Source organism: Ciconia boyciana, chromosome 4, assembly GCF_034638445.1.
Source record: "Ciconia boyciana chromosome 4, ASM3463844v1, whole genome shotgun sequence".
Taxonomy (NCBI): Eukaryota; Metazoa; Chordata; class Aves; order Ciconiiformes; family Ciconiidae; genus Ciconia; species Ciconia boyciana.
In genome coordinates, this window is record NC_132937.1 from 48,635,194 (window position 1) to 48,661,409 (window position 26,216).

At 36.3% G+C, this 26,216-nt stretch overlaps 1 protein-coding gene across 7 annotated transcripts in view; it reads left to right on the plus strand.

The window, feature by feature from the left end:
- Positions 1-26,216, plus strand: part of KDM4C (lysine demethylase 4C) — a 275,362-nt gene that overhangs the window by 24,694 nt on the left and 224,452 nt on the right. For all 7 annotated transcript variants that reach the window (XR_012042211.1, XR_012042210.1, XM_072859870.1 and 4 more), the window contains exons 4-6: positions 1,163-1,277; positions 13,609-13,802; positions 25,196-25,245. Coding sequence is in view for 5 of the 7 variants with exons in the window: in XM_072859870.1 (XP_072715971.1) it covers positions 1,163-1,277; positions 13,609-13,802; positions 25,196-25,245 (359 nt within the window). In the remaining 2 variants the exon portion in view is untranslated. The remainder of the gene's footprint in view (positions 1-1,162; positions 1,278-13,608; positions 13,803-25,195; positions 25,246-26,216) is intronic.

A 26,216-nucleotide genomic window follows, 5' to 3' on the forward strand; every position in this document is an offset into this window, starting at 1 on the left:
TGCTTTTCCACCTTGACCTCTGGGAAATATGGGCATACCTGCATCCCATAATCAAGATACTTGTGTTATGGTAACTGAGTTTATGTATCCATATTACTCAGTGCCAAGGAGAAATGCAGTCTGGTTTCTTGAGCCATATCATGAGAAATAATTGAAACAACTCCATTGCTGAGAATGCTTTGGCTAAGATGTGTTTTGCTAACTTGCTTGTCTCTGTTCTGTGTTATCACATGATGTATACTGGTCTACTTAATTCTTGTATGTTTGGATTTTCTTTCCAGTAGTTCAAGTGTAGTAAGTTGGCAATGCTAATGTGAAGCTTTACTTCTCAGAGCTGCATAATGGGGGAGCAAATTTTCTTTTCTGAAGACCTAAATATGGGAGAACAGAGGTCTGAAAAGGATCCTGAGGCAAAGCTATTGATGGATGTTTTCTATGGTAGTGTGCTTGTGTTGTGTTCCCACAAGATTTTGCATAAGGTTTGAGTAACCTTCCAAAAGTATATACATAAGTATATTTACGCATATAAAAGTATGGTGTCCTGTGCTGCACTAAAGGATTAAAAAGAAAAATTCCCTAAAATATTTTTTCTTTCACTGCATGGTAGAATTTTTGGTATCAACTGTTTGAAACATTATGCCTTTTCTCAAAAGGTTTTTCTGGGGAAGGAAGAAGAGAAGAAAGTACTGTTTTTGCCTGGCAGGGCTGCTACTTGGCAGAATTAGTACATTTGAGTTGTTCTGAGACAGGCTTGTGCAGGACCTACCTCTCTGTCTTTGCAGAGCTGGTAGTGAGGCAGGAAAATAACAAATACGTGTCAGTTAAGTGGCTTTTCCATGTGTGTCTTTTTTTATGGAAGAGAAACAAAAGGGAGGGCCTCAGCCTGAGGACAGTCAGTAGATGTGCTGTTTAGCAGCTGGAAACGGAAAAAAATGTATGGGTAGGTGTATGACTTCAGTTACTGTAGCTGTCAGGTAGGAGGTTACATGCTATGGTGAATCATGAAACTAAGAATTCAGGACAACTAATAATTCCTCTACTTCAGTGAATTTGAAATAAAGTGATCTCTTTGAATTCAGTTTGCAGGATCAGAAGCATGTTCCATTGTGAAGGTGGTTGTTGAAAGACTATGCTGAACCTTTGCCTACCTCTTCCTCTGCAGATACTGCACCCCAAGATACGTAGATTATGAAGATCTGGAGCGTAAATACTGGAAGAACTTGACTTTTGTGGCACCAATTTATGGAGCAGATATCAATGGGAGCATTTATGATGAAGTATGCATAGCTTTTTATGAAGTTTTCTCTCTTCCAGCCCTCTTTTAAAGGGTACTATACTTACAGGATACATTTTTGCTTTATGACTGAGAATCTGTCTTTTGAAATCTTTGTGTTACTCACTTTAAGGACTCCAAGCAAGGTTGAAATTAACTCTACATCTGCAAGAGTCAGACAGTTCTGTCCTTAGACAGTAGGATATTGCTACTCTTCCTGATCATAAGACTCTTCCCTTTCTTCACGTTGAACTCTCCAGAACTTTGACATTCCTTCCTATTTATTTATTTGTTTATTAACATTTTAGTATGTGTGTTATCTGTTACTTCTGTGGAACTTTAGTGATATTTTAAATAACTTTTACTTTAAAATTAAAAGATGAAATACTTTATTTCTCTCTCTTTCACTGAGGACAATTGATAGCTATGCTTTATACATGCTTGGAATGCTTGCAGTTTCCTGGAAATGTGCTTGCAATTACTGTGTACCTCTGAATTAAATCGGAATGGAAACTTCCTAAGGAAATTAATTTTGCTGGTTACTTGCCAAGATCTCCACGGATAAAAAGGGGCTCTTAACACTGATCTCGTTATCCAAAGAATTACAGAATATCCATTGATATCAATTAGGCTATGTAAGTAGCTATAGGAACTAGATTTTGAAAGGATTATTTAAGTAATGAGACTGACAGAAGAAATGTTAGCATTTCAAAAAAGATTTCAGGATTTAAAAAATACAGGGCATACTTTTCTCCAAAGGAGTCTACCATGTGTGGAGTTCTTGAGTTATTACATGTTCTATGTAACTGCCTTCTCCAGTCATTCAAAAAAAAAAAAAAAAAAAAGTAGAATTTCCCTGTGGCAGATGGTCTGTGACTCTTGCTAATGTTTCATATTTCTTCACAGAAGACAAATTACTTGAAGATTCTGTCCAAAGATAAATATGGTCAGCCAAGATAGCTTAAGGCAATTAAATTTTTGCACTACATTATGTGATCTTTGAAAGATAGCTATAAATTTCCAATGATCTATTGTTTAGAGAAAGGAGGAAGTCCAAATTCTATTGTGTGTCCAAATAGCTGTATAAAAATTATTTAGAAAATAATTGAAGATTCTGATTTGGGGTGTCTTGGCGAAGAGACATTCTAGATGGCTGTTGCTCTGTGGAGACCAAAATGGTGCACAGGAAAGCAGTATTTCTTTCAGGAAATAGAACCTTGCCCTTTTTCTTTTTCTTGTCTGATATTTTTTTTTTCTTCAATGTTGGCAGGTAATGCCTTCTGGCATAGCTTTTTACAAATGTACAATTCGTTTTGATTGTGTTTTCTTTGGTCTTTAGTATCTTAAGGTTACTTTTCCAGTAGGGTTACAACATTTCCAAAGAAAAGAGAATGCAGTAGTATCCAATTTTTGAAGTGCTGACCGGTCGAAGAGGTCAGATTTCCTTCTCCTGGAACTGCATTCATTAGGTTGGGAGCCTGAGGAAGGGAGGTCAAAAAAGCAAAGGGTGAAGTGGGAAGAGCAGCATTCAGCAATCCTAACTCAGATGTTAGGTGCATAGGATGAGGAGACAAAGAAAGCACTGAAAGTTGCAGGGGGTGGGGAATAAAGGAGTGGAGAAGAAAACAGTAATAGGTAGAATAAAAAAATCTTAATGGCTATGATTAAATGGGTATTACTTAAATATAAACAAATAACAAAGGAGAAATGTTAGCAAAGGGAATAGACACTGAGGAAAGAGTGCGAACAGACTGAGCAGCTAATGTGACTGCCATGTCACGGTGTACAGCTCAGTGGGGTTTAGAGGAAAAGAAGGAAAAACCCCTGGTACCAAATTGTTGGTGAGAAAGTTATGGATGCCACTAATCAAAATGTTTTATCTTAGAATATTGTTGCCTAAGTTAATTTTTGGCCAGCAGGTGGTGTACTTGCACAACTAATATTTTTCATGTCTTGTGCGTGAAGATAGTGCTAAGAATGGATCTTTTTGATTCTGTTAGGAATTAGAAGTTATGCCTATGTCTTCATTCAGTTTGCTTCAGGATTGTCATTATTTGGGGAAAGGAGATGAATACAAGTAGATTACATTTTGGCCAACACACAGCAGAAAGGGGATGGCGGGATTAATTTGTCATAACAGCCTATTTGCGATAAACCAAACCAAATGCTTGCTTTTTACAAAAGCATTTTATAGAAAACAGTGTGTTATAGATGTTGCATTTAATACAGAAAAGTAAAAGGTAAATATCTGGCAGAATTCCAGGTAGAAAAACACAAGGAACTTAGTGAAAGTGTGATTGTATACGTGTACTTGGGCCACGGCAATTAGTGAGAGATGTGCTGCAAGACGACTATGCTGCTGTGCTGCAAGCCCTTATTCTTTAGTTTAAAAGTTTACCAATTACATTAGCTTTTCCACATGGTGATGTTCATTTTTACATTGAGACGTCTGTATCTGAAGCATCATGAAGCCTTAATTTTTACTATTTAATTATTTAAGAAACAATATTGTTATTTGTGGAATTCAGCGCCTTGCTCACACTGTGCCAGAGAGATCATAGATCTTGTAGTATTGTTTGCTTTTCTTAGATCAGAGGATGACAGATTCTGAGGGGTTTGGAAGACAGGTCAAAGTTATAAAGCCTGTGTTATATGGAACAGCAAAAAAAAAAAAACACCCAAAAAACCAGAAAACCAGGAACAAAACTATAAATGCATGCTTCGAAATTTGACAACTACCACCAATGATTCAAAATTTACCCTTGTGATATTTGGATTATTCCAGAATCTCTGTTGTATATTTATAATGTATTTATGGTTATTTGACAGTTTTGAACACTGATTAAATCTTTATGAATAAGGAAATAATCGATGAGAACAAGTGTTCTGTACACTGTATAGAGCTTTATAGAAAATAAATTTAAGATGGTTGAATGTTTGCTTGAAATATTATTTTGTGCTGTATGCATTTTAATTGCTGTTACATTTAATTACAGTGCTTTGTAGGAAAATTATAATGTAGGTGACTCAAGAAAAAAGCGTTGCACTAAGGAACAGATTGTAAGGATCATTATTTATGTTAAGATTATAAACATTATTAGATACATGTTCAAGGTTCTGTATTTTTTGTTGCTATAAGGTCATCTGGACTTGAGTGAAAATTAATATTCCTTAAAGAGTTTATAATGTCAATAATAAAACACCAGTTAAACTGATTCATGAATTGATTGTGAACACCTAAGAGTTATGATTGTTTAGGAAGTTTAATTGAGAAGTGATTATTTATTTTTTATTATGTTATTTCAAGAGAGCTGTCTTCCTTGTGAGTTAGCGTGAATGTGATGCCAACTTCAACCAGCTTAGTCTGTGAATGACTAGTCTGTGAAACAGTTGCAAAAAGTTACTGTTCCTGTCAGGAAGGGGAAGGAAGAGAGCGATTTTGTTTCTGATATCTTAACTTCATTAACTTTTTGTTAACTTACCTGGTAATTGTACCTGTGAGTAAATTGAAGAGTGCGATTCACCTACTTTTTCTGTACAGCCTGTGTTCTGGTGAACTACCGTTAGGCCTTCCACTTCCGTGCCACTCCCAACTGTTGTTTAAATTGAACCACGAATCACTGAGGGCACAAATTAAGTTGTTTCCTTGTTGTATGAGATACAAGGAGCTCAAACTAACTTTTCTGTTTCCTGTTTGTTTTTTTTTTTTTAGTGTTTTTGTTTGTTTGGTTTTTTTTTTTTTTTTAATTAATTTGAAATCGTATTTGTGTGGACAGATGGGGAAGCTGTATGAAACCCCTACATGTACTGATCTAGCAGCTGAGGGGGGGGGAATCTTTCTGGTTTCAAAAGAAGTTCCACAGAAAAGTGAGTGATTTGATGTTTATAATGGGGCATAAAACGCATCTGTCTTCAGTGCTGTCAATGGCATCTGCTATTCAGTAGAGAAAAGCCAAGGTTTGGAAGAAGCATGTATAAATATTGTCTTGCCTCTCTCGCACCACTTTTCTTCAGCTCCTGCCTTGAAGTTATCACTTCCCTTTTGCTTCTCCTAGTTTTATTCCTCTTGATAAGACAATTCCTAATGCCTGCCTTCTCCCATGTCTAAGCTGTGGAGAGCGTATTTGATTAGTAATACAAGAGTGAATGATTCAGTGGAGTTTGTAGGCTAACAGCTGGTTATTTTTGCTAAACTGTAGGTACATCTCTAATGTAATATTAACTCTAGCAACAGATGTACTCAAGTTTCCTGCTGTATCCCTTGACAGAGCAGCTAACTTGATTTTAAAGTAGCACCTCGACATTATATGTGGAGTTTGGATTTGACCATGAAATACGTTGGAGATGACATCTGAGTTGTAGCTTAACCTAAGGCTGCAGGAGAGCAGCAGGCATAAGCAATCCAAAAGTCTCTGGCAAGCACCAGTGACAACTTCCTGACCAAAGTTGTCTGCTGAACCTCATACTTACAAACAAGGAAGGACTTGTTGTGGATGTGAAGGTCGAAGGCAGCCTTGGCTGTAGTGACCATGAGATGGTGGCATTCAGGATCTTAAGAGGAGGTGTCAAGACAGAAAGCAGGACTACAACCCTGGCTTTCAGGAGAGCAGACTTTGGCCTTTTCAGTGATCTGCTTGGAAGAGTCCCGTGAGATAAGGCCTGAAGGGAAGGAGGGCCCAAGAAAGCTGGTTGGTATTCACCTCCTCTAAGCTCAAGAGCGGTCCATCCTAATGAGCAGGAAGTCAGACAAAAATGCCGGGGGTCTGCATGGATGAGCAAGTAGCTTCTGACAAAACTCAAACATAAACAGGAAATACGCAGGAGGTAGAAGCAGGGGTGTGTAACCTGGGAGGAATATAGAAACACTGTCCAAGTATGCAGAAATGCAATTGGGAACGTTGAAGCCTACCTGGAAGTGAATCTGAGAGATGTTGAAGGCAACAAGAAGGACACTTCTATAAGTGTACTCCAGGGATCAGTACTGGGTCCAGTCCTGTTTAACATCTTCATTAATGATTTGCATGATAGGGCAGAGTTTGCAGATGATACAAAACTGTGAGGATCGGCTGATATGGCAGGGGGTCATGCTGCCATCCAGAGGGACCTCGATGTGCTGGAGAGACAGGCTAACAGGAACTACATGCAGCTGAACAAGGGGAATTGCAAAGTGCTGCACCTGGCGAGGAAAAACCCCAGGTATATGTGGTACCTGCTGGGGTTAAAGACTGGAAAGCTGCTTTCCAGAAAAGTCCTTTGGGGGCCCTGGGGGACGTCAAGTTGAACATGAGCCAGCATTGTGCTAATGTAGCAAAGGTGGCTAACGGTGTCCTGGGCTGCATTAGGAGGAGTGCTGCCAGCAGGTCAAAGGAGGTGATCCTCCTGTTTTATTCAGCACTGCTGAGGCCACACCTGAAGTGCTGTACCCAGTTCTGGGCTCCCCATCTCTCCCCAGAGAGAGAGCCCAGTGAATGGCCAGTAAGATGGTGAAGGGAGTGGAGCATCTCTCTCATGAGAGAAGGCTGAGAGAGCAGGGATGGTTCAGCCTATGGAGGAGAAGGCTCGGGGGAAGCTTTTGAATGTATATAAATACCTGCAGGGAGGGTGCAAAGAAGACGGAGCCAGGCTTTTATCAGCAGTGCCCAGTGACAGGAGCAGAGGCAATGGGCACAAACTGAAACACAGGATGTTCCTCCTGAACATGAGGAAACACTTTTTCACTGTGAGGGTGCCTGAGCACTGGCACAGCTGGCCCAGAGAGATTGTGGATTTTTCCATCCTTGCTGAGATAGTCCTACAGATTGTCTTTTGCAAACTACCATAAATATGTGTCTTGTATGCCATCCTTTACAGTATAGTATTGGGTTTGCATGGCAAGGTTTTGGTAGCGGAGGGGCCTACAGGGGTGGCTTCTGTGAGAAGCTGCTAGAAGCTTCCCCTATGTCTGATAGAGCTGATGCCAGCTGGCTCCAAGATGGACCTGCCACTGGCCAAGGCTGAGCCCATCAGTGATGGTCGTAGTGCCTCTGTGATAATATATTTAAGAAGGGGAAAAAAGCTGCTGCACAACAGCAACTGCAGCTGGAGAGAGGAATTGAGAATATGTTGGATAAACAATTCTGCAGACACCAAAGTCAGTGAGGAAAGAGGGGGAGGAGGTGCTCCAGGCACCTGAGCAGATTCCCCTGCAGCCCACTGAGGCAGGCTGTCGCCCTGCAGCCCATGGAGGTTAATGGTGGAGCAGATATCCACCTGCAGCCCGTGGAGGACCCCACGCCGGAGCACGTAGACATGCCTGAAGGAGGCTGTGGCCCTGTGGAGAGCCCGTGCTGGAGCAGGCTCCTGGCAGGACTTGTGGACCTGTGGCGAGAGGAGCCCATGCTGGAGCAGGTTTTCTGGCAGGACTTATGACCCCATGGGGGACCCACACTGGAGCAGTCTTCCTGAAGGACTGCACCCCATGGAAGGGACCCATGCTGGAGCAGATCCTGAAGAACTGTAGCCAGTGGGAAGGATTTATGTTGGAGAATTTTGTGGAGGGCTGTCTCCTGTGGAAGGGACCCCATGCTGGAGCAGGGGAAGAGTGTGAGGAGTCCTCCCCCTGAGGAGGAAGGAGAGGTGGAGACAACGTGTGATGAACTGACTGCAACCTCCATTCCCTGTCCCCTGTGCTGCTGAGGGGGAGAAGGTAGAGAATTTTGGAGTAAAGTTAAGCCCAGGAAGAAGGGAGGGGTGGGGAGAAGGTGTTTTAAGATTTAGTTTTTATTTCACATTATCCTACTCTGATTTAATTGGTAATAAATTAAACTAATTTCTCCAAGTTGAGTCTGTTTTGCCCGTGATGGTGACTGCTGAGTGATCTCCCTGTCCTTATCTCGACCCATGAGCTTTTTGTTATATTTTCTCTCCCCTGTCCAGCTGAGGAGGGCAGTGATAGAGCAGCTTTGGTGGGCACTTGGCATCCAGCCGGGGTCAACCCACTACAAGTATGTGCAGGATGTTACTGGGTAACTTAATGAGGGAACATGGACTCATCATTTTTTTAAATGTAGAAAGTTCTGCCTGTTTAGCACATGATTATGTGACCTGCTTAGAGGATGAGGGAAAGGCTGTGGATGTTGTCTATCTGGACTTCAGTAAAGCCTTTGACACAGTTTTCCACAGCATTCTCCTGGAGAAACTGGCTGCTCATGGCTTGGATGGGCATATGCTTCTCTGGGTAAAAAAACTGGCTGGGTGGCTGAGTGTAAAGAGTGATGGTGAATTGGGTTAAATCCAGTTGGTGGCTGGTCACAAGCAGTGTTCCCCAGGGCTCAGTATTGGGGCCAGTTCTGTTTAATATCTTTATCAATGATCTGGACGAGGGGATCAAGTGCACCCTCAGTAAGTTTGCAGATGACAGGAAGTTGGGTGGGAGCGTTGATCTGCTTGAGGGTAGGAAGGCTCTACAGAGAGGTCTGGACAGGCTGGATCGATGGGCCAAGGCCAATTGTATGAGGTTCAACAAGGCCAAGTGCCAGGTCCTGCACTTGGGTCACAACAACCCCATGCAACGCTACAGGCTTGGGGAAGAGTGGCTGGAAAGCTGCCCGGCGGAAAAGGACCTGGGGGTGTTGGTCGACAGCTGGCTGAACATGAGCTGGCAGTGTGCCCAGGTAGCCAAGAAAGCCAATGGCATCCTGGCTTGTATCAGAAGTAGTGTGGCCAGCAGGACTAGGGAAGTGATTGTTCCCCTGTACTCGGCACCGGTGAGGCCACACCTCGAATACTGTGTTCAGTTTTGGGCCCCTCACTACAAGAGAGACATTGAGGTGCTGGAGCGTGTCCAGAGAAGGGCAACAAAGCTGGTGAAGGGTCTGGAGCACAAGTCTGATGAGGAGCGGCTGAGGGAACTGGGGTTGTTTAGCCTGGAGAAAAGGAGGCTGAGGGGAGACCTTATCACTCCCTACAACTACCTGAAAGGAGGTTGTAGCGAGGTGGGGGTCGGTGTCTTCTCCCAGGTAACAAGCAATAGGACAAGAAGAAATGGCCTCAAGTTGCGCCAGGGGAGGTTTAGATTGGATATTAGGAAAAATTTCTTCACTGAAAGGGTTGTCAAGCATTGGAAGAGGCTGCCCAGGGAAGTGGTGGAGTCGCCATCCCTGGAGGTATTTAAAAAGATGTTTGGATGTGGTGCTTAGGCACATGGTTTAGTGGTGGACTTGGTAGTGTTAGGTTAATGGTTGGACTCGATGATCTTAAAGGTCTTTTCCAACCTAAATTATTATATTATTCAATGTGAGAAGTTCTTTCTCTATGATCTCCTCATAGTTGAGATCAATGTGAGCATTCCTGCACTTAGGTGTTTGCTTCTAGTGTGCATTTCCAAAGAGAATCTGCTTGCTTCGGCTTTTTTTTCCCACCCTTCAAAAGGGTGCTGCAAAGCAATGGTTATATCTGAAAAGATACAGAGAAGAAAAAACAGATCAAATGAGGGAGATTGTTTGTATTTGTTAATCTGTGTTTATGGTGCAGAGATTCTGTTAATAGCATTTTTCTGTCTGTATTTTATGCACTTTGAAGAAGCAATTAAAACGTGTCAGGTTTTTTATTATATTCATTGGTGTGAGTGAATGGGTGTGTGGAGAGAGGAGGGGATGACCAAGCACAATTTTTTCTGTATGTTTCTCCTACTCCTTTTCACTTTGTCTCTTGATTAGTTTTTTTTACTGCTCTTTATTATTCGAGCTGTTACAGTCAGTCATAGGGGCTTTTTAATCCTAGTTGTAGAACAAATGCCTTGTTTGCCAGGTTAATATTGAAATGAATCCATGAGAGAATCACAGAAAAATTAAACACTGAAAAAGGTTTGTGTGTATTAATGTATACATACAGAAATCATGTTCATAAAAATAGAATACATGATGCTGTTGGCTGATTTGTTCAAGTAAAGTGCAAAGGATAGTATCATGTCACTATTGTAAGTACCTTAAAAAAAGGAAATGAATAAAAAAGAATTTCATTTGGAGCCTGTTTTATTCTTATCTGCAAAGAGGTCACTGCTTACAACCTTGAGCTTCACTTTTTACCAGTATACTGAAGGCTACATTTTTCTTTGTGTCTTTGAGAAAAGAATGGGTCAGCTCCTTCTAAACTGTGCAAGTGTTCAGATAATTTGAGAGCTGCTTGTGAAGTGTCCCATTTTATCTCCACATTGCATTAAAAGCTGGTTCAAAGGCTGTTAAGAGAGTCATAAAAACTCTTGATAGTAATTTACAGTAAGTTTGAATCATCTACAAAATTAGTGAAGATTGGAATAGTGGTTTTCTATACAAACTACTATGTACCTTATGATATTTCCCTGAAGAAATACAAGGTAAGTCTAATGTGCATAGCAATGACCATGGACGGTAAGATGTTTCAAGCCTGTATTTCTTTGTTATAGTAAAGACAGAAAAATATGTTATTTTTCAGCTTTTTTCCTAATGGTGGATTGTGTGGTACAGTTGTCAAAGATGACAGGTATTCTTTAAAGAATTTGCCATAAAAATGTCGATAAATTAGAAACACTTTCTTTACACATTCCCTTGAAAGTATTATAATATTCTGATATTATTGTGATATTCTGAGCAGAATAAATATTTGATATTTTCCTAACATTGAATAGATTATAATGTCTAAATGGGTTTTTGTATTTGTAAGAAACTGCGGGGCTACCCTTCATGGTCAAGTAATATGTGTACTGGTTTTCTAAAAATGGTTATTAAATATAGCATAACCTGCTAAGGTATACTTTAATTTTGAGAAGTACTATTATGTATTGACCTGTTAAACTGCTCTTTTACAGCTCCTGTGATCTTTTTAGGGTGCATTGCAATTGTAAAATTTAACAACAGTTATATAAGTATCGGAAAAGTTAGAATTGATATTTTAGTTAAAAATTCATGTAAGCATTTTACTTAATGTTTTGGAATATTAAAGATATATCTGTGAGGGAAGAATCCGTGTCATTTTAGCATTTCAGCCAGTTTCAGTAAACATTTTCTTTTGAGCTAAGACTACTTGTCCAAAATAGTCTTTAGGAAATGGAAATAGCTCATGCATCTTGAGTGTAGACATTGTGGATTGTGTATTTGGTATGTTCGGTATTTTGAAGCAAGCTTTTTCTACCAGGATTGTTCTCCATGGGAGGATTTGCTTTTGTTTTAGGGACAAACTATTAGCAGTTTGGTTGGTGACTAGTTGTGACTTGACTTAACAGATGAGATGTGGTGTTAAAAAAAAAGATAATTTATTCTCTTAACTATCACTTAATTCTTAGTAAGAGAAGAGTAAGATTTTGGGACATTATGGTTGGTAAAAGCTTACCAAGGATTAAAGGTGACTGGATGAATAAATTGGTAAAAAGCCCACAGGGTACTGTTAAGTAGATGGATAACACCTCTGTCTGGAGAAATCTTCAATCTGCAAATTACTGCAGGCTGGAAGGGTGTTCTGGGGAACTACTGCTTTGCTTACACTGTTTCTTGTCTGCTTTTGGTCAGAAAGAGTATACTGCCTAGATTAACAGTGGATTTTTATCTGGTGTATTTATTGTTGTCTTCTAACCCTGTATGTGTCTCTGTGCCTACATGGTTGAGTCATTGCTCTTATTTTGCTGTATTAATTTGTTTCTCCAAATTGACTGCACAATTTGTGAACAAAGATAAATTTTATGTGATTTAAAAAAAAATATCTGTGAATTAATTTGAGGAATAATTAGTTAAAATTCGTTCTTCAAACAAATTTTATATTGTACTACCTTGCTGATGATTAAGATTTTTGGGTTTGAAAGGTGCAAATTTTAGCAGCATCTACTATTTGAGTTCCTATTGTCGTGGGTTTTTTTTGTTTTGTTTTGTTTTTTTTTATAATGGTCATCATATTAATTTTTTTTCTTTTAATTTTTAAATTTCAAGTGCCTTTATGTCACACAAATGCATCAAAGCCAAAGCTTCCATTTTAAAAAAAGAACAAGAATTGCTGTCTGGAATGAACTCATTCTGTAAAAGTCCTTTACTCCTTTGTAAAAGTCCCAGATAACTTACAGATAGTTTTTCTTACTAAGTGAAATAGTCATAGCAGGCAGTCAGAAGTGCTTGTTCAATGAGAAGGTTGAACTTCATACAGAAGTTACCATCTTGTATATCAGTTCTAGTTGCTGCATATGTAACATGCTTGACATAAAATCTCAAAAACCAAGGAAATGAAAACTGAGAGTATTAAATGTTGATTACTTCTTGCTTTAACCTGTATTCTTACTTCACTACCTGCCCAACTATTGAATGTCACCATGTTTCTTAGTCTTAGTCAGCTGCATCAGGACTGCAGCCTGCCATCAATTTGTTTCCCAAATTTGAGTGAGATTACCAGAACTGTACAGATCTCAGTGATGGGGCGTGAGGAGCAGGTCATGGTTAAGGGCACGTTTAGGGGCTGTATTCCCTATAAAGAAACTTGCCTGAATTGAGTTTGTGATAGTTTTGATTATATTTCTTTTTTTTCTGACTGCTTGAGCACCATGTCTTCCCTGGAGGTGCTAATAATTGCTTTTATAGTGAAGTCTAATCTCTTCCTCTTCAGTTTTGTAGCTTTGATCTTGGTTATACTGACTCTTACATGCTGTATTACCTGAAATTAGAATTGCACTTTGTGGATGAATCTGAAATACAACAAAAACTACATGCATGGCTTTCTGAATGGCTTTTAATATACAAATTTTATAGGCAATAATGTAAAGAAGCAGCTGAAATCCCATGAAATCAATAGATTTCTTTTGTGGTCTATTTCTTATGCAGTACATCATTATGGTTAGAAATACCTCTGAAGTGATGTAATAGTTTTAGTTTTTATACTTTTCAGAGAAATGGTAAATTTGCGTATGTAAATAAAATTTTAAAATAATTTTTCATACTATTTAGTATTACTTTTTAAGTAATTAAAAAGCATAGATAGGCCCAGTGAAACTTAGTGGCTTCCAGCTATCAACTCATCAAAGATTTTGTCTGCAGCTGTCATTTCTATTGTGTATGGTGCTTCAATCTGTGTGAGATTTAATGTATTAAGTATTAAGCAGATATGAACTTCCTCATGTTCTCTGCTCTGAACATCTCAGACTTAGAACCTGATCTAAATCTTACTAAGGTCAAGATAATTTTTCTTTGGGTAACTTCAGCTGTCTTCTGAAGTGCTTACAAATTTGTATTAATCTACAGTCTTTCGAAGGGCTAGATCAGGTGTGTATCTTTTTACTGAGGCTATTATATAAAATTGCATGACTTTATAAATTTATTAATACATTTATTATATATCTTTTTCAGGGTATTGAGGAATGGAATATCGCCCATCTTAATACAATATTGGATGTTGTAGGAGAAGACTGTGGAATTTCTATTGAGGGTGTAAATACGCCATATCTATATTTTGGCATGTGGAAAACAACATTTGCATGGCACACTGAAGACATGGATCTCTACAGTATTAATTATCTCCATTTTGGGGAGCCAAAGTCATGGCAAGTTTAAATTTTTATGAAAGATGATTTTATTTACCTGTTTGTTTCAGCTGACTAAACCAAACAGATGGGGTACAATTGCTTCACAGTGACAAGCTTTCCTAAAAAGCTAAGATAGTATTTTTTTTTTTTTAAGCTGAGAATGCTATGAAATATGAGATTTGTGATGTAAAGTACATCACAGTAGGGCATTCTTTTATTATAAAGGAAAAGACTATTAAGTACCTAAGGCTTATTTGAGTTCAACAGAAAAGGATCGTAATGATTCAATATCATTCAGAAGTTTAATGAGGTGGGAACCCCAAGACTATTTGAGGGAACTTCTGTAAGGCCTCTTTCAAATCAGTTTCTTTGGTTCAGTTGTCCTTTGGGACTGCCTAACATGTTTTACATTAAACATGCATTTAATTGCTTTTTTGAATCAGAGTCATATTCTCTAGTGTAAACTCAGTAGGCCCAGTAGGAGATAAGATTCAGTGTTAAAGGTACTTCCTAAATAGGACTTCTGCTGTCCTTTCTCCATAATCTTAGATTCTTGATTGAACAGCCTTAATAGAGAGACAAGTAGGTTTAAAGTTATACACATAGATTCTGGTATATGTGTATCTTAAAGTATATGAGAAAAATTTTTTTCTTTTGATCGTAAGATCTTATTTTTTTCAAAATACCTGTGAAGAGAACATAAAATCATTAGAAAGATATATATAAAAGATATGTTATGATTAGTTCAGTTCTAGCAGTTTCTAGTCATGCAAACTTAGATGGAAAATTTTGTAGCTGGTAATTTCATAAAACAGTATTGGTTATTTTTATACCCATACAAAAGAGAAAACCTATGCAGCATCATATATCTAAACTGAGAAGGTGGTAAATTGGTCAGCTGCTGGTTCTTAGGTCATTGCTTTATGTTTACCTGCTTTTCTTGTATAATGGATCGTTTGTGTTTAGACAGAGAAGGTAAACACCACCTATTGTAGTAAGGCAAATCTCTGTTTTGAATTGATTAAGTATATATTTTTTTGATAGAATTAGACATACTAAGAAAGTCTTCTCAGCCATAAGAACAGTATCTTTGTGAAAAATGGATGTAAAGATAGGTAATTCCAAAATTTTCTAAGATGGTAGGACAAATTTAACTAAGACAATGATAGCATAAAAATTATTTTGGATTCTTAGGAATTTTAAAAGTGCTATTTAAAGAAAACCTCGCTGCATATTTTAAAATTCCAAGCAGTAGAGACATTTACTTAAACCTTGAAGTCCTTACACACCATGGATAGAAGCTAAGAAAACCTTTTTCTTTAGGTATTTTGATGGAGGTATGAGTTGATAATATGATAAATGCTTTTCTAGTTTACAGATACTTGTTTACGCTTACACTTCCAAATGAACAAAATCATTAAACACTGACCTCTCCTTCTCAACTTTTGAAGAAATAGCAGTGGATATGACTTCATTTTCTGGACCACATTGGCCCATATTGTTAAGAAATGCAACACTAAAAAAAAGGTTGAATGAAAGACAGTTAAAGATTTATTTGCTGTTACACATGTGCTTTTACTGGAGGAATGCTGCAATAATTTATGCTAATGCTGTTCTATATCAGTAAAATGTGTCTTGTGTTCATGTGATACTGGTGTAGTATTTTCTTCAAAAAAGTGGAGGATGAGTTGAATCTTAGGATACAGATAGTAAAGATCTTGTCTGCTCTTTAAAAAATTAAACGGAGTTGACAAGTGCTTCCTTAGTGAAATCAAATACCCTGGCATGTACAGTAGTAATAAATGTTTTTTTAATTTTACTGGGTATACATGTAGTTATTCAAGACAGCCACATTGGTCTTATGGAGAACTGAAAAATACTTTATTAAGAAGCATGATAGGCAGCGTGTTTTCTCTGAATTGTGAGGAGAAAACCACTTCTACCTGAGAGCCCCCATGAGAACTTGTAGGCAGCAGCTAAATCTGACTGCCAGGGCAGTCTTTATGGAATTTGAAGCTTTCTCCGGTGTTTAGGCATAGACTAACTTTCATTTCTTCTCACGCTCTGTGTAGTTTTGCTTCCAAGAGGTACGCAAAGAAGTTTATAGTTTTATATTATGTATATGGATTCCTCTATTGACTGCCTCGTATGAAGCACAGGGGAAAAGTGTGTCTGATAACCATTTGCAAAATCAGGACTATGGCTGTTTGTGTGTTTATGTATGTATATATTTGTGTAATATATATGTTTGCTTTCTAGATTATTTCTTGCTTGCAAAAAAGTGCTAAAGAGAGGAAATAATTTAAAGGAGAAAAAGGAATTAAGAAAACTTAGAAGCTCTGAAACGAAACAATATGAGGGGTGAAGAGAGGGGGATATGGTGAGGAGAGATTTGCTGGAAAGGGGAATAAAGTCTATTAAAATTACTTGCTATCAGGCAGAATTTTTACCGCAACTTTTCCTTTGCATTTTTTTCTGAGGGGAAAGAAATCTTGAAGATGGTACTTCATTTTACATCACAGTTTCTTAGGAAAAAAGTCTTATTACCAAGAAAGAACCATTGGTGTGATTGATGATTTACTTAATTTATTAATTCAGTTTGGTTTTGATCTGTTTAATAATGGTATCTGTGAACTGCTTATTAGTATTAAAAATTTATTCACTCTGCCATTTATTGTTAAATATTTTCTTCTATTGTGATTATTATTTCAGGGGTATAGGCCCTGACTAAAGAGAATTTATTTTTGTTTTGTGTAATAATTTGAGGAATTTTGTCATGTTGTTAAAGTATTGAACTGCTCTTGGAAATTAATGCCTAGCATAAAACAGATTTTTGTTAATAGTTCAAATGTTAGACTGTTAGTATGTGTATTAGATCCATGGGTAAAATAGAGATGATGCTTCAATTTATATTATAAATTTATAAATGAAAAAACTCTGAATGAGATATTTACATTTTGGAAAATAATTCTCGGTTTATTAAGTATCTGAAAGCAGTGCTTACTCTTTGTGCGGTTTACCTGACTCATGAAAAACAGTGGTGTTGATAGGAATTTTTTGAAGTGTTAAGATGATGTAAATCTTCTTGAAGAATATTAATAATGAATATGTGAAAGCAGGCCCAAATGAATATTAAGCAGGCCCAAAGTAAATATTTTCATGGCACTGTGGATATTTCAAATAATAATAATTGGACTAATTTATTCTTTTATTTTAGAGAAAAAGACTAAAGATATGTGGAGAATATACTTAATAATTTACTTTAGAAAGTAATATTTTTTTAAAATTGTGCTCATTTTGTTCACCTTATACCTGCTGGTGGAGGTCTGAATTCCTTTCTGCATAAATAATCAGTTTTTACTTTCTCTTGAAAGGGGCACAGTCTAAACTTGTAGTATAATACACACATAATTTACGTATTAATTTGTGATGTTTTCTGTGACATTCCATCTGGTCTTTGCTTCCTAGCTCTTCTGAAGACTGGAAATGACAAGAAACAATACATTAGGTTAAAAACCCCTCCTGTTTAGTAATGTATTTCATAAATCACTAAATGTCTTGCAGGGTTGGTCAGTCATAAAATAAAGAGGAATATATGCTACAGAAAGAAAAGATGGTTCCATCTTCGTTACAGTGTCAAAAAAGAGAGAAATCTGATCCCCAGATTGTCTAAAATTTTTGCCATGGGCAACTTTACTGTTACCTCTTGATTGCCATGGGTAGAACCTGTTTCTGTGGATTTGTCAGTGTAGAATGTGTACCAATACCTGTTCATCTTCATTTATGAAGTGGGAAAAATGAGAAAAGATAGTTACACTATCACTATGATTTCATGTAAATGTTTTCAGATTTTGAATCCCAGTTGCAGAGGAAATAGTAAGTTATGAGTATGATGGGATAAAAATGGGTGGTGTTCTGATGTTAGTATTAGACAAAGTTACAGACAAAAAAGGTGAGGAAGGGAAGGCATACTCAGATTGATGCTAACATTGTACAATTTAAGAACAAATATGGCAATAAAGTAAATGGGTTAAAAGAGACTCATCTAGGTCCTGACAGGGCCTTCTGGGGTAGCATTAATAGGCTTTTCAGCGTGATCAGCAGCTGACAAAGACTGGTCAAAATTTGGCCAGGTGATGCAGAGTTCAGCATGAGTGGAAGAGTCTTGCTACCTTTGCACAAGTTATGCATACCACTGACAGAACTGACATGTTTCCTAGTTATGTTCTATGTCTAGGAAAAATAACAGATACAGAAAATTACAGTGAAGTGCAAACTTTTAGTGTGAAAAATGGGAGTAATGTGTAAAACTTCTGTGAGAGGTGGGGAGACAGTTATGCTCAAGTTAGAAGAGGAGAGGATTAGCCACACTTCTAGCTGAAAATTATAAGAAAAGTTAGAAATAAGAATATTAGGAGTCACAGAGATTACTATAATCAGAATAGGGATTCTGATTCTAAAAAGGTAGCTATAGTCAAATGGTATTGTGTTTTGTCAGCCGTCTGAAAGAGTTATTGTTTTGCTTGAAACTGAGCAATCATTTGGTAGTTAGAATGATCTCCATAAAGTGTGAGAACTTTGCTGAGTAAGACATGGGAACTGGAAGATAAGGAGAGATTTTCAGTGTATAAGTCAGAGAAGAAAGTTTTCAAAAGCTAACGACCAATCTCCTGAACTATGTTGTCTGCTGATCTGTGGGTTTTTGATGTTTTTAGTGATGGAAGGAACAGACTGCTTCATATTTCAGCTTTGTAGTTTTAATAGAGCTACCATAGTAATGATTCTGTGTAGTACAAAATGTAACTTCTTTGGCTCTGATGTCTAGAACAATGTTATCAATGTGGCACAGATTCGTATAATTACTTCCTGAGGCATAAAGATCAATATAAAATTTAAGAAATCTGACTAAATTTTTATACTCAGATTGATTATTCTAGTAAAGTTGTGTTGTACCTGTGTAGTTTTTTGTGTTTAATATATTTTACTGTGCAAGCTCGATGACTTTGTGATTTTGCATTCATTCATCACTTTAAATTTATTTTCATTTTATTAAAATTTTAAGGTTATTAAATTTATTAGTAACTTCAAGCGCTTTGCATGTCAAAAAAAGGCATCTGTTTAAGTTTAACTTCATGAGCTGCTTTATCTTATCTCTTTTGTGGACAAATCAAATTGTATTCAGTGTCTTTTGTTTTTTTTTCTTTTTTTTTCTTTTTTTTCATCCTGGACATTAGAGGAATGCAAGGCAGGTCAGCTGTGAAAGTCAGAATATGACTGACAGTTCACAGAATTTTGTGCTGACCCATAGAATTTTGTACTGACTCGTAGGAAATCTGTTTTACTAGCTAACCTGATACATTTTTTTTTTAATGACAAATACAGGTTTTATTTTCTATTCTTGGAAATTAGGGACTTGTGAACACATAATTCTGGGATGCTATTACAGCCTGCATTTTCATCTTGGAAGTGATGTTAAGGGGTCCTTGGGAAAAGAAAAACAATTCAGAGATCTTTATATTCATGTATCTATTATTATCATTTAGCTACACTGCTTTTCTTTCTGTAAAAGTAAAATTCACTTTCTATGAAACATACAGACTAAAAGCATGTGACTCATTCTAGCGGGATATCCCTGGTTGTTATACAATGACAGCTATGCAATTCACAGAGCATGTTGCAGGTATTTATGATTTTTGGCATTCTTTGCATCCAATGAGGACAAATTGTCCTTTTTCCTCTTTCTAACACAGTTTGCGTGAGGGAGGAGTTTGATTTCATTTCCATCTTGAATATGTCCTTAAACCAGGATTTTCATGTTGGTACAAACTTGGTGATAGAAGCTTTTTCTAGAATTAGAATGGATAATGATGGTTGAAGAACACTTAATTTTAATAATTTGTATAGTTCTTGGTGAAAACTTTTGAAAATCTGAAGCAATGCTGCTTAAAACTGCATTAGTAAGGATGTTGGCTAAGGTTTTCTGATTATTTTTTTTTAATTTATTTAAACACTATTTAATGCTAAGTGGATATTAGTCATGGCCAACATACAGTCATGTTTCTCTGTTTAATTAAACGTAGAATAGGGAGAATCATAGGTACACATCAAGTCTATGCAGTGGATTAAAGAGAAATGAAAGGCCTACTTCAGATACAGATGAAAAATAGGATCACTGTATTTATTTTTAGCAACAATAGTAGATTATGTAGGATGCTTCTAAAAATTATATGTAAAATTTTGTTTCAGAAAGCACAGCTGTAATACTTAATGTTATTCTGCACTTAATTTTTCTAAATAAACATTCTTATATCAGTATCTGAAGGCAGTATAGTTTTTTAACTTGAAGTTACAAAGTTAGAGAAACGTCAATGCTAAATTATTGAAGTTTGGATTTAATTAATATATTCTGTTAAAAAAGTAGCAAAGATTTTCAATAGGTTTTTGTCAATCAACATTCATAATAATGTGAAAACATTTTAATCACATACAATTGCATTTGTTTAATTTTACTAACATTATAGTTCAGGTGATTTACTTCTATTGTGAAGTTATTGCAGAAATTCTGATTGGTTTGTGACGTGTTTTCTGGCTACTTGGAGATTTTTCTTGATAAAGCCCAGGAGAACATTTCAGAGAGTGGAGCAAAAAAACCAGATGATAATTTCTTCCCTGATCTTACAGGGATTTTACTATTAAAAATGTACAGATATTTGTTGCATTATTCTTGAAGGACTTGGTAGCTCTGGGCTGAAAGTGTTTTGTTTCAATCCCATCTTTGTAAGAAGGTTTGGTCACTTCTAATGTGAAAATTCTCGTATCTCAATTTTTTTAAATTTATTTTATTCCTGGCTTTGTAGAAATTACAGCTGATCAATTTGATGATGTGGTACTGCTTTGTTTTTTATTACACTGTAGATCCTGAAGAAGATATCGTGAAGCAATGCTAGAATTGCTTAAATAATATGTTCATTATTATAAATTGAGAAGCAACTGCAGATGAGTAGGGTATATATGCTATGAAAACCTGGCTCAGCAAAGAGCCTTAAAGTAATGAACTGTGATACCATGCTTAACTTCTAGGCTGCTCATCCTAGAAAGTATTTCAGAACCCTGAATTAAGCTCTGAGGTTCTGTATACTGTAGATGGGTGAAACTAGATGCTTCATAATCAAGTTGGAGCAAGCACATTGAATGGGGTCAAATCTAGCTAGTAGGCAAGTCTAAAAAGAGGGGAATGTTTGAAATTTTTATGCATGTTAATGTCACAAATGGGCCCAGGAGCACTATTACAAATATGTGATCCCAAGTTATATATAACAATTTTACCAGTTACTGAACTGAAATGGGCTTTTCCACCTTGAAATTGGAAAGCTTGACTTTTTAACACTTGCAGTACACAGATATGGGAAAGAGACAAGGATGATTGAATAAAAAAAATCAATTTAAAGCCTAACTCTTTAAAACTCAGCTACTGTAATAATGTTTTGTTTCTTGTATTTTACCCTGGAGTTACATTAGTGTAATGATATTTCTGATCAAAATTTGTTTTGGAATTTTTTCCTCGTCTCCTCATTCTCATTTTGATATCTGTATAGAAATTTAACCTGTTAAATTTGGTTTTTGGATATTCAAGAGCTTTGAGCAGTTTGTTTTTCATGATGTACACTCATTATCAAAAGAATCAAATTATTATACCTTATACCGTAACCAGGGAAAGGGTTACAAGTGTACAACAAGTCATGCCCTGGCATTGTTTCAAAATATTTGTTGTAAGTCCATATTAAGTGCTTTTATTCCAGTTTTCCATAAGCACTGTTTATGTAGTAGAATTATTTTATGTTGTCTAATGTTTCTGCAACAGTCTCTCAAATTGAAATTTGAAAAAGTTGATATTGCTGTGGAGGTACAATATTAATTTGCCTTGTGTCTTCTGAAATGTCTATTAGTTATTTCTCCTTCTGAAGCCTGTAATTTTATTCTGTGTTTCCTTTTGAATTAGGCAGTTTCATTTGTGGTCCACATGGTTTTTGTTAATATCTTCAAGTATTGTACTAAAGAGTCCATTTTTGGCTTAAAGGAAAATAAAAGGAGAGGAAGCATTTTTTTAGGTGTGTTGTTATATGGGTGCATCTCTGTGCAACATCCAAACATTCCTAATAAAACTGAACTTGAGTAAAATCCATAATTTTTTTTTCCTGTACTGGATTATCTTTCTTTGCTATGCAAGGTAAAACTTGTATTTTACTGTAATGGACTAGCAGTTGTTGTTGAAAATATAAATTCATTCTCATAGAACAGAAACTGTAAAGGTAACTAACTCAAAGTTTACTTAGGTTTTGCATCTGAGTATAGAATCAAATCAAATAGTAAGCAAAGTAGTTACTAAAATTAAGCAGGCTGTGAATTACTGTTTTCAGCCAAGTTCCCAGAACATTGTTCTTTAATTTAATTTCATTTTCAAGTCAGCTATCTTAATTGTCACTAACCATGTTTTCTGAGCTAAAGACAGGACTGAGTGATCACAGCTACTAGACTTCTGTCTCTTGTTGTCTCTACTGGGGATTTGAAGAATATAGGTAGAACGGGGAGCTTACATTGCCACTACTTTGTGAATAAACAGTGGATGTTATTGCCTAAGACTGAAATTTTATTTAAAAAAAAAAAAAAAAAAGAATTAATCTTGAAAACATATATATAAATGTTTCAGAAACAAGAATTAATGGCTTGGATTTAATACTTATTACTTACTTGTAGTTACCTTGTTGCCAGTACCCTTGGTTTGGTGAATTAATATGTGTTTCAGAAGATCTTTTTGAACAATCCTCGACAAATATATGTACCTTAATTTTTTCTGTCTTTGTAGTATGACTGTAGTAATGAACAGTGACATTTGAGCTTTTATCTGTCTTTTCAAAATTTTTAACAAGTATGTCTTCCCGAACTAATAAAATTAAAATGTAATTAGCATCAACATTTCCCTTTTTATCTGTTTCTTTGCTTGTTATCCAAGAAACGTTCTCTTTGCCTCTTAGTGATTTTAACATTTAATGTCCATTGCATTTACTTTTAAAGAGGGCTGGCTTGGCCTTAAGATATGAGAAGTCAAACAAACATTAGTGGCTGTTTGGTAATGTAGCTAAAAGGAAGCTGGACACAAGATGATGAAAAATATTTTTCTGAAAGCTTTTAACACTGTTGAAGTTCTCATATGAGCTAACTATTGAGACTAAGAGTGAATACTTTTTTCTCTGACTTAGTGATCTGACTTTAGGAGTTTTTTGTTTAATGTTCTGTACAGTAGACCAAGGATCCAATAAGATTAATGTCACTGTAATTTGACTGGTAGCCAAGGCAGGTGCATATGTGTTAAAAAAGCTCAGTTTTCTAATAAATTGTGACAGGAACCAACCTTGAAGGGCCTGGAGAGTGACTTTGGGGCTCCTAATGTCTGAAACTACAAAGATGGTTTCCTTTCCTTGGTCCTTTCCTTAGCTGCGAGAAAAGAGCAATGGCAACAGTGGAAAGAAGTAAAGGATTGATACCACAGACCCCAAATGAAGACGATGAAAAGCACCAACTTGTGTTGAATGAATTATTGCTTCATAATTTTAGATTAGCTAAAGAAATAGCTATGGCTCAGTTAAATCATGTCCCGTCTTATCTTTCTGAGAGACTTATTGAGAGCTCAGTTGTCCAGTTTTGCATTTTTGTAATATTGTTAAGTACTTAAATGATTACAAGTACAAATGGAAGCATGTGACTGCATATTATCACAAAAACGTAGTAACGTACTTTTGGAAGAGTAACTTTTTAGGCAAAATACAAGTCCAATTAGGGACAGGTAAAGCAAAGTCAAGTCTCTAGTTTGAGTTTTTTGTTAGACAGAGACACTGTCTGTTCATGTTTTACTTTATGGAGCTGTGTATTTAATGACATACAGTACAGTATATAATGGCATACGTAGCATTTGTCTCTGCCGTGGTGTGAAAGATGTAAACATATAGTTTAGACTACTATGTATACACTGATGCATGTGTTATACGGAGTGGGGAACAGGCACAAACAGTTTGGAAGTACAAACGGAGAGAAACAAAATCCATTTTTGTAAGACAGTGAAATTCTGATTAAAGCTGCAAACATTGAGCAGAGTCAAGCTGAAAGTCTCTTTGTTTAATACCATTTGGAGTGAGTTGTCAGTAGGCACGGGTTTTGCTACAGTTCAACTTAGAGCGCTGACCTCTGTGGTGGAAGTGTCTTGCTTCTATGCAGCAGTTTCAGTTATAATAGAGTAAAACTCTGCGTGTGCAAATGAGAGCTTGAGGTAGGGGGATGTTTATTTCTTGTGCAAAATGAGGGGCCTAGGGTCCTTCACTTGTTTTTTTGAGTGAGTTTTCAGGGGAGATGAATGAAACCTGTGTTCCCAGTGTAGTAAAAGAAAAAAGCTGTGTGTTGGCTTAGTTTGAAAATGTGAATTTGGACTATGTTGTACAGCTGAATATGCATTTTCTCCTTTTCTGAACCATATTTTTTATAGAGAAGAATCAGTCCAATGCTGTTGCAATGTTAAACTGAAACGAAAGCCTATTATATCACATATTGAAGCAGTTAAAGTCAATAATAAGGCCTAATTAGTACATACAGTATATCTATGAAGTGCAATAAATATGTGAATAACAAAGTGTTCAGAAAAGCAGAATGAAATTACAGCTTTTCAATAATCTTCAATTATTTTAGCTGTAAACACTAAAAATAACATGAGGTTAATTCCACTTCTTTTATATTACTGACTTGTTGCAGATAGCATATGGAATCTTTAAAAAATAATTTATTGTAAGAACAGTGATTCCAAGATAAGTACAATTCTTTAATTTAAAGAAAGTGTATTTCTTAAATAATTTTTTTACTCTAATTGTAATGGTTTTACAAAGACAAGTAACCCTTTTATTCCACAGCATTGGCTATAGGAAAAAATAGAGATGTTTAATGCTCATATTTTTCTGTTGAACTCTTGTGTCTTGTGAAGCACAGTAAAATAGAAAGAAAGTAAACCTGTATAAATTAGACTTATTTTATGTGTTTTTGTTTCATTTGAAAAATGAAAGTATATGTGTCTTTTTTAACTGGAGTGGGGTAATCGTATCAAATATTGCCAATATGCATGATTTTAAATAGTGACTATAACATTCTTGAGCTACATATTATAATCTTTAAACTAGAAATAAGCTAAAATGTTTTCTCAAAAAAACCTCTTTGTATTTTTTCCTCAGAAATTGGTATATTTTTCCTGTATAATGTTTCAGTCTTTGATCTTTTTGGCTTCTGTATTTTTAGATATTTGTTATATGTGAATCATGGCTTGTGTAGTAATTATGTCTTTAAGCATTTCATCCTTTTCTTTATGTGAATTGTAGGTATGCTATTCCTCCAGAGCATGGAAAACGGCTTGAAAGACTAGCTCAAGGTAATATTTTCAATATTTCCATATGTAAGATGTCTGAAGGACAAACCTCCAGCAAAGTGAAAAACAATGTCCTTGACTTACCTACTGTGTTTTATTACTTAATGTTGTGTGACTTTTATCTGTGGTATGACTGCAAACAAGGAACACTTTTTAGTACTCTGAGGAATTCTTAAGAAACAAAATCTTTTTTTTTTTCTCTTAGAACTTTATCTTGTACTGGCATTTTTAGCTTGGTGAAGCTTATGAAAATGATGCTTAGTATTTTGTTGTTCATTAGATTTTCATTGCTAGTATCTTTGTCTCCTCTGTGCCCTTGCTTTTTCTTGTCATAGCTTCTTTTCATCAGCAACTTTTGAATCTTAACTTCTTAGCCAAATTTGGTACAAAGATAGAAATACTGAAGACAGCCAAATCTCCAGAAGTTTCATGGAAGTTAATGGCTGGGTAGAGGATGGAAATCTGGTTAGTACCTGTGGGAAGGGGGAAGCAGACAAAATGTACCAACACTAAATCATATTTGGCAGCAGCCTCCTGGCCAGTGAGCCGGCGTATAAATCCACTTTAGCCGAAGCATGTACTAGCTTTTGCCCTGCAGAGGTGTGAGGAACATCTGTTGAGAAGGAGCAGAGGATATTGTTGTAACGTTGAGATCTAAGGGATAAAAATCAGTAGTCTGTAGGAAAATTCTTCTCGCACAGTAATTTTTTTTATTTTCAATAACACTACACCTCTCTTTTTGTTTCTAGATTAAGAATGCAACTTATGAACACGGGAATAATTACGCCTGTTTCTTGGCCTGGCAGCCCATGTTTTATAGCCTGCTATTAACCATATTATATAAGGAATGCTATTGAAAGTTGATAATTAGATACCATGTTTCAGGACCAAATTCTGAAAATTTTTGTACATTTTCTTTTCATATCCATTTTATGTGCATATAGATGCATGACTGTTTTTCCAAGCTATTTTTA